At 31.8% G+C, this 17,247-nt stretch overlaps 1 protein-coding gene across 1 annotated transcript; it reads left to right on the forward strand.

Annotated features, from left to right (window-relative positions):
• Positions 1 to 2,608: 2,608 nt before the first annotated feature.
• Positions 2,609 to 15,621, forward strand: LOC127726080 (uncharacterized). The gene is made up of 3 exons (XM_052233420.1): positions 2,609 to 2,685; positions 9,448 to 9,699; positions 14,695 to 15,621. Exons 2-3 carry the CDS (start codon positions 9,457 to 9,459, stop codon positions 14,821 to 14,823), a joined length of 372 nt encoding a protein of 123 aa, XP_052089380.1. The 5' UTR covers positions 2,609 to 2,685; positions 9,448 to 9,456; the 3' UTR covers positions 14,824 to 15,621.
• Positions 15,622 to 17,247: the final 1,626 nt, after the last annotated feature.

Genomic DNA, 17,247 nt, shown 5'->3' on the forward strand with positions numbered 1-17,247 from the left:
ATTAATCATAAGTTTGGTATAAATCTGCTTGTTTTAAGAATCTTGATATGTATTTTATACAAGTTGTAATTGAAACCATTCTTTTTCTTTGAATGAACTAATAAAAATAACATACAGGGATGTGTTATTTCAAGCGCAGGACGTTTGCGCCTTTTTTACTTGTAAAATGAAAGGTCATTTGCGCTCCAAGCATTATGGACATTTGAGCTTTAAACTTTAAAACACATGAACTAAATTGACCGGACATTTGCGCTTTTTATCTTTGATAGTTAAAATGCAGTCTTAACCAAATTTGCAGAAGTGAAGGAAAGATGTTTACACATTCTTTGGAAGTTCTCCCGTACAAACCATGAAATCAGAAGAAGAAGAAAAAAATGAAACAATTCAACAAATGTTCAAATTAGTAAACTGGTTTCAATTTAATTATTACGTAAATAAAAAAGCAATAAACATACATGCTATTATATGTTTAAAATTATTTTTTTTTATTTCAGTAATTTACCCCAAAAAAAAAATTCATATAACGTTTAAAAAAAGAGAGAAAACAAATGAAATAATATTAAACACTTTGAATTATCCTGACTTTGTTTTCCTACATTCTGTTTAAACATCGAATTAGGGATTTTACAACATCTCTGATTATTTCACAATTTTACAAAATCCCTGTTTTTACATATAAACGTTTAAGACCTTATTTCAACAGTTTGAGCCGTGGTCAATCAGAGCCTTTCATGACGCACATCTTTCAAATGAAATATTGTGAAATCGTTAATTTAATCTTTGCATTAAAAATGTCCCTCCAAAGTACGTTTGCCTTTACAGAAAATAAATTAAAACTACAATTGCGGAATTTAAAGAAAAAAGATTATCCGTTACATGTGAAAGATAATTCCAAATATTTTGTACGAACTACGGACAGATCTGTGTTTGTTTGTCTTTACCTCTTATTCTATTGTGTGTTTCACTGTTTGAGGATTAATCGAAACAGATATTAAATTTTTATCATCTAATCTTATTTTGAAGGTTGAATATACAGTTCTTTTGTCCAGTAAGGGTGAAAGTGAGATTTGTTATTTCTCGAACCAAAAATATCCGAGTTGAACGCAATTCAAAATTAATGCACTAAATACGAAAAAATATAAATAATTACTTTAATTACTCTACTTTACTATCATGACTATGCTGTCTTGTCTTGTCTTGACTTGACTTGACTTGACTTGACTTGTTTACTTTACTTTACTTTACTTTACTTTACTTTTTTTATTTCATTTCATTTCATTTCAGACAGCTGTCTTATTCATCTCGACAATAAAGCCATAAATTGTATTCTTTGACACTGTTGAATAATATACTAGTATCACACCATCACTATGACATGGACCTTCAAATATACAAACAATTCACAAGTTATTAAGCCTTGCTTAATGTATTATGATATTATTACGTGAGTATTTCTGTATTAGCCTTGTTATTGGTCCGAGGCTTGCTGTATTAGCCTGAGGCGAAGCCGAAGGCCAATACAGCTGGCCGAGGACCAATAACAAGGCCAATACAGAAATACACGTAATAGTATCTTTATTAATTAACTACAGTGTTACAATATTTTTTTAATTTCATTTCACAAGAGATAAACATTTTACCTTGAAGTGGAACTATCAAAATCTCAGTTTCTTTTTATAAGATGCAATATCTAATGATCTGGTGCCGTTTCCAGGTGTCTTCAGCATTTTCTCATCTGATGAATTTTTCGACCCTTTCCAGTCACTATAAAGTGTTATAATTTAAATTTAGACACAACACATAAATAGTAATTGGAAAGGTACTGCCATTGCATGTGTTATGCAGAAACAAATTGAATATATCTAAAAAAAAATAATGTAGGAGTTGAAAATGATACAACTATCCATAAGCCAACTGACCAAAGAACGAAGATTTGCACAATTACAGGTCACCCTTCCAGAATTCATATGCCTGGTTCGGGTTTAAAAATAAATGACAGTTTACAAAACATGAGAAGCGAAAGTAAACAGTAAATCGATTTGTACCATCGTGAAATTATGAGGTCGACAAGAAATGAACTTTTCAGTCTTTGTGATAATCTACTCGTTCCCCAGACCTGAAATAATTCCATCGTCTGCTTTCAAAATGCTTTTTAAATGAATGTGACCTTCTTTAGCCTGAAATATATGCCATACTGAACGTTTCAGCATGTTTATGGTGAGTAAATGAAAACTGCGTCTTCCAAACAACTGTTTACTTTCAGTTTGTGTTTATCGTGACTTTCGATCTAAAAACTAGAGACGTTCCGAAATCCTGTATTGGCCGGATCAGAACTCGGCCAATACAGAAAAAAAATCTATATTGGCCGAGTTATTCTGTATTGGCCGAGTTGACACCTTTATATTGCATAGGCAGTTTTCATCATATTAAGTCCAATAACAATGTAGTTAATTAATAATGTTTTATTATATCCGGATGAACCTGTCAAATCTTAATGACAAAACAGACGTGCTATATAATGGGTCGAAAACATCATATTGTTATCAGTATTTCATAATGTCTACGCTACCAATATCTCGTAAGCTCAGCATTCAGACGAAAGCATCAACACATTATCTTGTGAAATATACAGCAAGCAAAACTTATAAAGTCAGAACCAGAGGTTTCTTAAGATGTAATGGAAAGGTTTGTACATATACTTTACACATTATGTAAAATTGTAATCTAATATTCTGTATTGTGTCTGTTTTTGAAAATGACAAGGGGCCCAATATTTTTCTTGAATATATATGTCGAAACTATTTCTTTGACCGAATAGTAGTTAACTAGCTGTGTCGGAACAATTGAAACAGAACCCACTTACATTTTCTAACTTCACATATTTTCGAATCAATCTGTTAAACAATTACGTTTTAAGCGGTTAACTTGACTGATTCTTCAGCTTAGAAACATAATTTTATGTAGTGAATATAATGAGTTCCAGGTAAATAATCAAGTTGCTTAAGGAAACTGAAAAATATATATGTAATTCTTGATTACAAAGATTTAACTCTGATTCGAATATCAAAACCCTTGTTGAAAACTACTACGAGTAAAAAAGTCCAAACTAAAACGAAGAATTAAAACATGTGTCTTTTCTTTTTTTTTAATTCTTAATAAAAGCTGACACGTTGACGTTTTGGATATGGAAAGTAAAACATAGAAATACAAATTGTTTTGTCCCATCAAAGATATATAATAATGAATGTAGGAAAAAGTCACAGAAATAAAAATCACGTAGGAAAAAGTCACAGGAAAAATAGTCACATTATCAAAAACAATTTAAATAAGTAATTTGCTTAATTAAATTTTCTAACTTGTATCAAGAACTAATATATTCAAGTTAATTCAAACGTTTATTGCCTTATAAACTTTAAACAATAAGTTTGTGACAAATACAAAATAAGTAAACACTGGGACTATTATACTTATCATAGTATAGTAGTCCAATGTATACAGTATAACTGAATATATAGTAAGATATAAATCATTGCTTGCATTGATTTCTTTATCTTGTTTAAGATTTTCATAAGGAATTCATTAAATTGTTCTTTGAATTTTATCTATTAGTCCCAGAATTGTTTTAAAATTGACTTTTTTTTTATCTTCTAAAAAAGTTCTTTCATAAATTTTGTATAGAATGTTTATAATTTTGTATAATTTAATCAAAGAATCAAGTTTCAGGCAAAAACATAACAAACAAATAATTAATGTGGAAATAACGGCCACAGTTCACTTTGAATGACGAGGTCTGACATGATAACAGAATGCCGACATGATTGATTTAACTGACAAATCTGTGCACCATTGGTAGCAATGGATGCTCAAGTTCCTCAAGGTTCATCCTAAAGAGAACGAGGGTTATGATCCCCAAATACGTCGGGTCTTATTCGCATCACCCCCTGGTTTCAGGGGAGTAAAGATTAACAGTTTCTATATCATAAAACTCTATATGCACGCTGAATACATAGTCCATACTATGTATCATAAAACAGTCAAGCTCGAACTGGTACCAATTCAGAACCGGCCACTCAGGGTAGACATGAGATGGTCTCAACAGAACTTCCTGCGGTACCGCAGGAAAGTAAAAACCTAATATGATCCGACGTACAATTACGGGAAACGATCATAACCCCTTAATCTTGCCAGATCCCGACATCCTTTTTGACTGTGACGAATGATTTTATTACAAAATAATGAACAATTAGAATCAAGTAATCAAGATAAATGCTGATCTTTATCCAAATAAAGTCAAAAGTTAAATGCATTCCAGGCGAAGAACTAATAGCAGGTATTGATAATTCCATTTTCACACTGCTGGTGTCTGAAAATTTAGATAAAAGTGGTAGCCATTCATGAAAATTAGCATTAACATATATAGTTCTCGAACGTATGATTCAGCAAGCAAATCCATCGGCTTGTTTGTCTCCTCTTTTTTGTCCAAAATGTTATAGATCCGGCCTGTTCTGGTCATTCTGAAAAGATAAATAAAACAGCAGCAGACAAAAGAATTGTTATTAGATGGAAGATTACAAGGGTAGGTGGGTGGGTTTTTGAAACTTTTACATATCTACAAGAGTGGCTAGTTCAATGTAATGCTGAAGAGTCATGTGACGTTGATTATCGGGAAACGAGAACCGGATCCGAATGACGCAGTAATCATTTCTCTTTCATTAAATTGGTTTATCTTATAAATGAGATAAACCGTATTAATCAAAGAATCAAGTTTCAGGCAAAAACATAACAAACAAATAATTAATGTGGAAATAACGGCCACAGTTCACTTTGAATGACGAGGTCTGACATGATAACAGAATGCCGACATGATTGATTTAACTGACAAATCTGTGCACCATTGGTAGCAATGGATGCTCAAGTTCCTCAAGGTTCATCCTAAAGAGAACGAGGGTTATGATCCCCAAATACGTCGGGTCTTATTCGCATCACCCCCTGGTTTCAGGGGAGTAAAGATTAACAGTTTCTATATCATAAAACTCTATGTGCACGCTGAATACATAGTCCATACTATGTATCATAAAACAGTCAAGCTCGAACTGGTACCAATTCAGAACCGGCCACTCAGGGTAGACATGAGATGGTCTCAACAGAACTTCCTGCGGTACCGCAGGAAAGTAAAAACCTAATATGATCCGACGTACAATTACGGGAAACGATCATAACCCCTTAATCTTGCCACTTGAGTGTGTCTATACACACTCATCAGAACCCCCCCCCCCTCCTTTTTCCACAACCTAAACGTCCATTTAAGTGAACTAGCTAAGAATGCATTACTCTTTGTTAATACGTTTGAATCTTGGACAATAATATTTTTCCTTTTGTAATAGCTTTGTTATAATGGGGCTGTTATTCTTCCATGATATCCCCTCAGCAAGATTTGTTTTGGACGATATCACTTCTTTTGTTGTATTATCCATGTTATATATATATTTAATATCATCATAAAAACGCAATATTTTAGCAGTAATACATCCACTGATAAACCGATCATGAATTATCAATAGGTTTACTAAAAGAGTTATCTCGCCTTAACCGGCTTAGTTGAACAAATTTATTCTAAAACACATATGTTCGGTACTTGTTAAAATATTTTTAATAATGCGATAAATCAGGAAGTTTTCTTCATAGAGATAATCAGTCTAATCAATAACATTGAACATCTGTCTATAAATTCGGAGATTTGGGTAGCAACTAGACTGATTGTTCACTGCAAAAGTACAATCCAAGATGGTGGTATACCATGAATCTACCTAATTGCTTTGTTAATCTGCAATATGCACTATTCGTTTTGCAAATCTATGTTCCTCTACTAAGTTTACGAAAATGCATTACCTGTATATATAATTCATGCTATTCTAGGCACCCCTTCGAAGTCTTGTACATTTGTATATATTTTTATTTTCAACAAGTATCGTGACCAATATTTTAAAACGTACACTTTTAAAAATTAATTTATTCGTATCAATCAATATATAGAAAGTACCACACTTCGTGTACTAAATCGGCAACCACATGCATTCCTACTAGTACTTAAAATTCGGATACAGCTAAGCAGTCCGTGCAGCTTTTTGGAAAGTTCAAACTTGAATAGTTTTACGTCGAATATATTTTGTGACCTAAAAGAACTAGGTGCTAGAGTGAAATTCTATGTATTACTCTAAGTAATGGGTGTATATAGAAGCATAGTTGATTAATTCCGACTAGAATTAAAAAGAATGAGTCCATCAGCTCTGTGAATAGATAGGAATGCTAAATGTTCCTTTTAATAGAAGGAAATAGATCAAGAGTATTTGAAATAAATTTAAAAATTCATTAAGGCTCCCATCTGGATAATATACGTGTTTGTCTGTAAAAGTCCTTCACCTATATACCACATATTTGTTTTGTTTCTAAAAATAGTTGTGGGAAAGCCCATAGTTCGTGCTGGCATGTAAAAGAAATGTGATAGTAAAATACAAAGGTATCCTCAATGTTCACATATCCGTGTTAGATGATGATGACAATCAAAAATATTATAAACAATACATGTATATATACAATAACATTATCGCACTTCAAAGAAAAGAGGATATTGTGTACCATGCTCTGTCTGCTGCTTCGTGAGTTTATAAAGTAATTTAATAATTGTGTCAAAAGTGCACATAATTCCCTTATTTTCTCTAAGTTGACTTGTTGATAAATTAATTGACCTGTCCATAGTTGCCTATTAACTACTGGTTTGAAGAAGACGTAGTTTATCTTCGTGAACTGATTGAAGTGTGAATTTGGGCAAGGTATATTCTGATCGTATTAAATTCATTCGTAGCATGTTATGCTGTTGTTCTGGAAGTCCATTGTCTGTTGTGTATATATATACTATCAAGAACAACGGTAAATGAGTTTTAGTGAGCTATCTGAATAACCTATACCAATAGTAATAACATATCATATGTTGAGGTCTTTTTTGAAAATATCAACTCAGCTTTAATTGCTTGTATAACTATATTTGCTTGTATAACTATATTAACTCTATTTGCGTAAGTAAGATAATTTAGGGTCGGGCATGATATGTATGATTCAACAACGTAAAAATGAGCTCTGCAGATCTCTCAACTGACTTGATATTTAATATAAAAATCAAATATCAAATTATAAGCATATTACATGTATACAAGAACACATGCATATAAATGTAAATAGCTAGGCAAACATGCATAAATTAAAGCAAGCAAGCTAACAAGAAAAGAAACGCAAATTGAAAAGTATATATATATACATGTAACTGAGTAACTCGTGTAAAAAAGAATTGGTATGATTGCCAATGAGACAACTCTTCACAGTAGACCAAATGGCAAAGAAATCAATAACAATAAGTCATCGTACTGCCTTCAACAATGAGCAGGGCCCATACCGCATTAATAACAATAAGTCATTTTACTGCCTTCAACAATGAGCAGAGCCCATGCCGCATTAATAACAATAAGTAATTTTACTGCCTTCAGCAATGAGCAGGGCCCATACCGCATTAATAACAATAAGTCATTGTACTGCCTTCAACAATGAGCAGAGCCCATACCGCATTAGTGAGTAATTAAAAAAACCCAAAAGAAAAGTGTTAAATAAGTCAAACGAGAAAACTGTAGGCACAAATTATCATTGTACATTTTATTTATAGTAATGCCGATTTGAGTGTATCAAACAGTATTAGGAAATGTTTAAGACTGTTCAAAGAATTTGCACGTGTAAATACTTTAATCGAAGCCATCGACTCTGATTGGATTTATTCTAAACCTCTATTGTATTATGTCATAAACTTGACATTTAGATGGACAAGACAATTCCCAAGCTGATGCATACACACTTTGTTTTTGTTTAAAGTATTAAAAAAGTGTTCAAATTGAAAACAACTTTTGTTTGATTTGCCGACTGTCATTACCGTTTCCTAAATATATACCTCTGATCATCGGCGTAATTTACAAACTTTTCATGTGCAAATTCAGCTTACCATAAACAGAGACATATATACATATGTCTCTGCAATAAATCACATATGTCATAAAACAATCCGATTTATATAGTAACAAATTATTCATTATTTATCTATGGGCCGAATCGACTGGGGGTAGAAAGACTTGGGGCCGAAACTACCTTAACAATCAGGCCGATATTTCTCACGTTTGTTATAGTAGTCTCAGATTAAATTTGCTAAATTTTGGACTCTGTTGGATATTTGTCTCATTGGCAATTATACCACATATCCATGAAGCTGCGTTATCGGGAACTTTAGTTAAGACGGACCTGGCACTATCACACTAGCGTCCCGTTTTAATATATTAGTCCTAGGATGGACTTTTTGAAAATTACCCTGGTGTGAAATAAATACAGGCGAAATTGGTCGTACCTTTCTCCTATTTTTAAACTACCAGGATAAAATTCACTGTTGGAAGTCCAACCTAATTAAAATTTAAGACTATATTTGAATTAAATTGTGGTGAAGACGTATGGCGTCATATCGTAGTACTACCAGAGACATCTACATATGTCTCGGACTCGTATATGTATGGGTAAGAAAGTCACACAATGAATATAGAGGATATTTGGGATATACGTTAATGAGCAAGCAATCCAACGACACAAATAACCAAAAAGAAATCTATTGGGCAACATATGTCAAGCTCTAAACGTCCTGAGTATAAAAATGGTGAACCAAGTAAACAGAAACAAATATAGATCTGCTATCAACACCAAATTCTTACGAAAACATTAAGATATAACGCAAGACAACTACTGACGATGTCAAAATCTTCATTTTAAAACGTTCTGCTAGTCAAAGATTCAATATAAAGGATTAGATATCATATTTTTAATCTTGTCAAACAATTCTCTGCAATAAGATGTTATTTACTTAACAAGTTAGCAAAAATAAAGTATTAAATATGGTCGCTTTAGAGTGATGTCGTATTCATTTTGGTCAAAGTATAAAAAATGGTTGAAGGTACGATAACTTTACCATGTGGTAGCTGCTCAAAACTTTAAAACATAATGGCACATTGATAAATATCAAGGAAGATTATCAATAAATCTTATTGTGAAAACTGTTCTGTACATGCTTTAAGTCAAGGAAATAAAAGATTGACAAAAATAAGATGTTCATCCAACTGTTCGTAAAGTATGGTCCTCGTAAGACAAACTTACAAATTAAAAACCATAATACTAAATTGTATTCCAATGGTCACGAATCCGTTTTGGGAAAATTCATTATGTGATTGTTTAAAAAAACAATATATACTCGTGTAATACTGTAGCAAAATATATGTGTCTCGTAATAATACGTTATTAAAATCATGCATTTCATCAGAGACATATAATAATGTATTATATGTCTCTGATTTCATAATTTCATTTTTTTAGATTCAAAACATGGTCTCCTATGAGGTACAGTATGGAACCAGGAGACAAGTTGCCACTGCTTTTATTATTGGATCTGGGACAGAGACCGAGATGATCCAAATGAAAACAGACAGAGAGACATCACAGCCACCAGGTGAAGCATCCACAAGACTACCAACACCACCTTCAACTGAACAAACAGGACAGCCAACTAGTCCACCTACCATCAGACGTCACGCCAAGAGGAAAAGGACAACAAGTACGACACCAATGGTGAGTCTTACCATAAAAGTACAAATCAGACATCGAGTGTTGGTGGGCGTCTCATTAACCTATTCCTGACACACATGTATCCTTTTATTCATAAAATATGTGACAATTCTTTTGAAAACCTAATGTTCATTTATCAGAAATTCTGCGCCAAGTTACTTGTATCTACAAAGGACCTAATCATGTTAATGTAAGAATTTCACAAAATAATGTATTATCCAACTTAATGATGAAAAAAATAAGAAAAATAAAACTTCACTTATTTTGATATTTTCTTGTAAATTTAGTAGTTGTTGCTTGCTGCTGTACATAAATCAGTCCGTTCTTTTTCAATTGTATTAAATTTGTTATAATAGGGCCTTTTGTAACTTGGTATGCGCTATGGGTTTTTCTCATTGTTGAAGGCCATACGGTAACCTATAGCTGCTAACTTCTGGTTTCAGATGGTAAGTTGTCTCATGGCAATCATACCAGATCTTCTTATTTTTATATTGGCTTATTCATTTAAGCTATAATTGCTAGTATTCAGTATTCTAAGGGAAAGACTATGGATCACTCCTTCAATATTTGCAAATGACTTTCCTTACTATAAATTATCGTAATTACCTGTACTCAAATGTAATAAAATATTACAGGCCATCATCAAAACAATTAATACAGCAATGCATGCACTGGATAATTGTCTCCTTATTATTGAGTAGTTGCAGGTCTATGAGGCGCCGTTTTACTATTTATTCCTTATTTTCTGATATCAAAAAATATTTCTTGATATCCAAAAATTGAATTCCTGATATCAAAAAATTGATATCAGGAAATATTTCTTGATATCAAAAAATATTTCTTGATATCAGGAATTCAATTTTTTGATATCAAAAATTGCCTTTTTTGATATCAAGAATTCGATTTCTTGATATCAGAAAATAATCTTTATTTCTTGATATCAGAAATTCGATTTTTTGATATCAAAAAATCATTTTTTGATATCAAGAAATCCATTTTCTGATATCAAAAAATAGATTTTCTGATATCAATTATTACTGACGATATTTTGATATCAAGAAATACATTTTCTGATATCAAAAAATGATTTTTTGATATCAAAAATTCGAATTCCTTATATCAAAAAATCATTTTTTGATATCAGAAAATAAGAAGAATATCAACGATTGCTCCCTGTGTGTCAATAAAAGCATCAACGTTCACCAATGAGCCCTTACATTAAGTCTGGTGTTTCGGTCGTGTAATATATACGAAAGCATGTATCAGAGTTCGGCTTCATCAGTCTTAATATATATAAGAAGTTTTGTGTTTTTTGTGTTTCACATATTTATTATTTTAAGGTTTATAGTCAATAATTGTAAGTTCTCGCTTCTTTTATAAGCAATTATTGGTTTCCTTTGAAACAGATTTGTGCAGTCAGGTTTTTGCAAATATCAAGCCCCAGTGTTTTGTTCATCTTGTTTTTATATTTTTTTTCCCGTTATTTATGTTGAGGATTTAGTAAGTAAGTTCTGTTAAGTTTAAAAAATAAGGAGATGTGGTATGATAGCCCATGAGACAACTAGCCACCAAAGTTTAAAAGAAGTTGATGTAAGCAATTATAAGCAACCGTACGGCCTTCAACAATGAGAAAACCCCATACCATATAGTCGCCTATAAAAGGCTCCAATATGAAAAAGAAATAAACAACTCAATTTAGAAAGCTAAAGGCCTATATGATTTTTAACAAAACAAATCGTAAAACAAATATGGCAGACATCATTCGTAAATATAAATCAACATGCAGACTTCTTATACGTTCAGGTATTTCACATCCAATATTTTATGGAAATATTCTTTACAAAGCACAAAAATGTCGGCATTCACCTCAAAATCTAACCAAACCTTTAAACAGACTTATTCGGAAAGGATATACCGGTAGTTACGATACTGTTGTCAATAAGTCATTAATGATTGCATATTTTGATTCACTCATAGGGTCTTTGCATCGGAAATAAACACATTTATTCTAAAACCAGTTTTGGCATGATACTGTCTATGTTCTTCTCATATATTTTATGATGGTATGATACTAAACTCCTAACGGGAGGGATTGTACTTTATTTTCTTATGATGAAGACATAATCTTTCAATCAGTTTAATTGAGGTCTGGAGCTGGCATGTCAGTAACTGCTAGTAGTCCTTTGTTCATTTATGTATCATTGTCCTTCAAGTTGCTTAGTTTATTTTGCTACCTATTCTGACATCGGACTCGGACTTCTTTTAAAATTAGTTTTACTGTGCGTATTGCTATGTTTTTCTTTATTCTACATTGGCTAGAGGTATAGGGGGAGGGTTGAGATCTCACAAAACATGTCTAACTCCACCGCATTTTTCCGCCTGTCCCAAGTCAGGAGCCTCTGGCCTTTGTTAGTCTTGTATGTTTTTTTAATTTTAGTTCATTGATATGTTTTGGAGTTTAGTGTGACGTCCATTTTTACTGAACTAGTACACAATTTTTTTTAGGGTCCAGCTGAGGACCACCTCCGGGTGCGGGATTTTCTCGCTGCGTTGAAGACCCATTGGTGGCCTTCGGCTGTTGTCTGCTCTTTGATCGGATTGTTTTCTCTTTGACATATTCCCCCCATTTCCATTCTCAATTCTATGAACCAAGACAATGCACTAAACTGCAGGCTCCGGACTTGGAACAGACACATAAAGAATGTGGCGGGATTAAACATGTTTGAGCGCTCAACTCTCCCCCTAACCTGGGACACTGGTGTTACATTACAACATAGTGTAAGAACAAACGTGGCAGGGTAACAACAACAAAAGGACACAAATTACAGATGTGATAGTGACAACTAGTTCAAAGCCAACAACAACATAAAAAAAAATGCATGTCTTATATTTTCAAAAGATTTGTCTATTTCGTCTTTTTACGAGACTGCTAGTATTTCTTATGAACCGCGTCTTCCATAAACCTTTTAAATACATATGAGCTTTTTCTGTGAAGTAATGAAACGTTTCAGTAGGTTGGATGTACGTTTTCATCTCTAAAATACCTTCATTTTGGAAAAGTTTGTCTTTATATTGAAAGGATTGTCAAGAAATTTTCACTTCATTTTGAGAAAAGTTGTAAGTACAATTTAGATGGATATATATGTAGTACATTTTATTAGATATATAAGGCAAAAAGATCGTGTATATCGCCAGTTGAACCTGAATATATTATCGAGCCATCGTATCTAAATCTTGAAAACATTTTCCAGTATGTAGTAAATTCTTAGGTCGACATATCCCGTCAATTCGGATTGTACGACACAAGAGTAAATATGTTTTCTTTAGGAATAATTTTAAAAAATCTTCCATATATTGTCTTTTAGTGCATGGATCTTGAATTTCATAATAAGTTTGATCAAACTGAAGATTAGTGTAAATATTTTTTTTGCTTCAAATATTGTCATTAAATAGCAGTTTTCCGGAGACTTTGAAGTCTTATTCATGTTTATAAAACTTGAAGTGTATAAGCATTTTGTTTTTGTAACAAGGGACACAATGTCATCAATATATTGACCAATACCGTGTATAGCGGTACTCCACACTATAAAACAATTGGTCTACCGGGAACATTATTTCAGATATTTCCTAATGTTTGGCCTCATTGGTGAGCCTGAATGTTTTAAATGACACACAGGGAGCCATCATTCATTTATTTCTTATTTTCTGATATCAAAAAATCATTTTTTGATATCAGGAATTCGAATTCTTGATATAACAAAATCATTTTTTGATATCACAAAATCTATTTCTTGATATCAAAAAATCAAAAATATTTTCTGATATCAAAAATTCGAATTTCTGATATCAAAAAATCTATTTCCTGATATCAAAAAATGAATTTTTGATATCAGGAATTCGAATTTTTGATATCAGAAAATATTCTTTATTTCTTGATATCAAGAAATCGATTTTCTGATATCAAAAAATAGAATTTTTGATATCAAAAAATCATTTTTTGATATCAGAAAATAGGTAATAAATAGTAAAACGGCGCCTCATACAGGTCATTACAGTATTAATTAACAAGTAAAATTCACTACACTTGATTATTCTATACTCATAAAGATTTTTATTTTTCTCCTTTTCTTCAAAAAAGGCATCTTATGAATCCTAAAATAATCATTCACCTCTCAAACAAATTTACAGAATACTTTAATGTACTGTCCTTAAAAATTAATGAGTAAAAATATTAGTCTAGGTCAAGAGTTGTGTGCAAGATTTATAGTTGGTGAGGTGATGCCCAAGGAAAGAATTGGAACATTTTTCAAAACAACTCGTATATTTATAATCTCATACCCATATTTGTAGCATTGTTATGCATCATTTAATTATATAAATCGTAAACTTAATGGATCCATTAAACAATATATGAACTGCGTCAGATAGAAATACACCTTATGCAAGTGCACGTATAAGACTTTGAATGCTTTTGGGACATTCAAATATCAAATAAAAGATGACTTGCGGTTTGTTTTTGTAGATTTTCTTATAATCAATTTTAAAACAGTTGCAGACTTTCCATAGAGTTTTTTTCAACCCGAAACAGGTGTATTTCATGTATTGATATTCCTTCGGACGCAGCTCATATATCTTATTTGTTTGAAGAACAGCTGGTCCTTTGTTATCATGGACATATGTACCAATTATAACTGATATGTCTGTGTATTATACTTCTTATAGCCATTCATGAAGGCTGAATTTTAATATTATACATGCTATATTTTTGCATAAAATTGGAGATTTGTATGAACTTTTTAAAATGATTTTATTCAAACATTTAAATGAGGTTGATGCTGAGATATTTCATATTGTGGTGCATTATATTATTGAGTGAACAACAGCCCTCTAATAATGTATAAGAGATACTATTTCAGTCCATAAATCTTAAGTTAACTCGGAAATCAAAATTTGTTTCATTTAGATAGACTTTTAGGAAATAGTTTTACTTTATTTCAGAGGCAATCAAAAACTGCTGCAAAAATTTTATACAGCAAAGTATCACTCTCCAAAACTACACCATCTACAACATCTGAATCAACAACCAGACAATCAGCCTCTACCTCCAGAATAGTACCACCAACATAGCTTACATCAACACAACCACCATCACAAGCACCTTCAACCATGTATGCATGTTCCATTTTTCCTGATGAACACAAGATTATTAAGTTATTATATGTTATAATAGAGGGAGTTGCCACACTTGACCATAAACTAACTGATATCAATAGACGCCTAAAGACCCTTGAAGCCAAACAGGACAATTTGCATAACCTACTGCAAAGACATTATGCAAAGAAGTGACAACTTCCTTGAATGTGAAACATGAGAGATTTCTGTGAATTTATCACTACAGACATTGCTATGACCATTGAAAATATGAAAGTGTTTCTTTTACTTTTTCGTTCAATTTGAAGACTGAGTTAGAATTGCATGTTTCTGTTGATATATTGTGCAAAATGATCACAAGATAACTATGAGAAAACAGAATGACCAAACAAAGATCATTGACCTTCATATATTTAGTGAAATAAATAAAAAAACAATTGTTAATATAATTGTTATCATTAAATACTTAGTTACACAATATTTTAATAAAAATATTACATGAAAATAACAACTTCACACATAAAAATACAAATCATTCACAAAAGTAGTTTACCATTAGAAGTCTCAGACAATTTTGATCTACATGAAGTGACGATTTGAACATTTTTGCCAGATATTGTTTATCTATAACTATACAGATTTTGTCCATCTATAAGTTTCCCAGATTTTGTGATTAGTCACAAATTATTTTTAGTGTTTCCCAGTTGGAAGGCAGAATCCAAAAAAAATATGTTTAATCTATATGCCCCAAGGATAATTATGGTTTCAATTGGCCTAATAGTTCAAAAGATTTTTTAAAAGATAACAATAGCTCACACTGGACCTTTGGACCAGGTGAGCTAAATTGACATTATTTGTTTAATGTCCAAATTACCACAATAGAGGGTTGGTCTCTTGCAAGGAAAATACATGAATCATGGGTATGTCAATGTCATAGCCATAGTCATGTCCTCCTTTAAGTTTCATCATCAATTTTGACTTATCATAAGGGCTATACCTTAAATATGTATCAAGGTCTCTAAAATTGCTTCTATGGGTGGTTTACCTATTTTGAAAGTGTCTTCCTTGGGTACCAGATATAATTTAGTGGAACAGCCATAGGCAACAAAACAGGTTCCATTACCGTAGTTTTATTTTTCGTTGTGAGAACTGAGTGGTTGATGTGGGTCATAAAATTGATTGATTGATTGTTGGTTGCTTAACGTCCTGGTTCATTAGAAAAACCAGGCTTAAAGGGGCATTAGCATTCAAATTCTTGTTCACTGACTTGACTAAAATTATCATATTTGATTGATAACATACCAGGACTGGGGTAATGGTAATTTGTAATTGTAATGCATTGTAATATTACATTTTTTTAATGTAATGCAAAGTAATTTGTAATGCACATTTTCTGCATTACAATTACATGTAATGTAATGATTACTTTAGTTAAAAATCAATGTAATGCCTCCATTACTTTTCATTACAAATTGGTAAAATACATAAAATTGAAAAATAAAAATAAAATATTAACAAAAACAAAAGAAAATATTGAATAACATTATTGTCACAGTTAATTACTGTATTAAATCATTATAGATAGTTTGTCCTTAAAAAATCTTCTAAAAATAATTATTAAACAAAACTATATAGATGAATGGACAAAATATGAAGATGAAATTTCCATAATTCTATACACACCTTACATGTATTTCAATGAAAGATTGAATATGTCAATCAACATTTTTACACCAAACTGTGGTTGTTATTTTGGGCGTATTGCATTTCCGCTAATTTTTCAAAGTTCCAAAACTATGTTTCTGGAAACTTAAAGTATGCGTTTCCAGAAATTGTATTTATTACTTTTCTGGAAATTTACCTGGTAGTAAATTATTAATATTTGAATATATGTTAGATAAATTATTTATTTCATATTTTTATACAAAAAAGGTTCTGATCTTATATCTACAATATACTAGATATAAAAAAATGAAAGTTTCACCTTAGTGAAAGATGATGATGTTGGAATTGTTATATTTTTATGTTTCACCAACTTGAAAAGAGGATCGAAAGATACCAGAGGGACAGTCAAACTCATAGATCGAAAACAAACTGACAACGCCATGGCCAAAAATAAAAAGACAAACAGACAAATAATAGTACAGATAACACAACATAGAAAACTAAAGACTAAGCAACACGAACCCCACCAAAAACTGGGGTGATCTCAGGTGCTCCGGAAGGGTAATCAGATCCTGCTCCACATGTGGCACCCGTCGTGAAATGTCTATGATCGTCCATGCAATGAAATAACTAATATTTTCATAGATGGCACAGTTAATTATTCAATACATGGGTGTAAAATGGTAACTACATTCCTCTTGTGTTTGCGCTACTTCCACTTTTATCAAATGTGGG

Source organism: Mytilus californianus, unplaced genomic scaffold (genome assembly GCF_021869535.1).
Source record: "Mytilus californianus isolate M0D057914Y unplaced genomic scaffold, xbMytCali1.0.p SCAF_16, whole genome shotgun sequence".
NCBI lineage: Eukaryota > Metazoa > Mollusca > Bivalvia > Mytilida > Mytilidae > Mytilus > Mytilus californianus.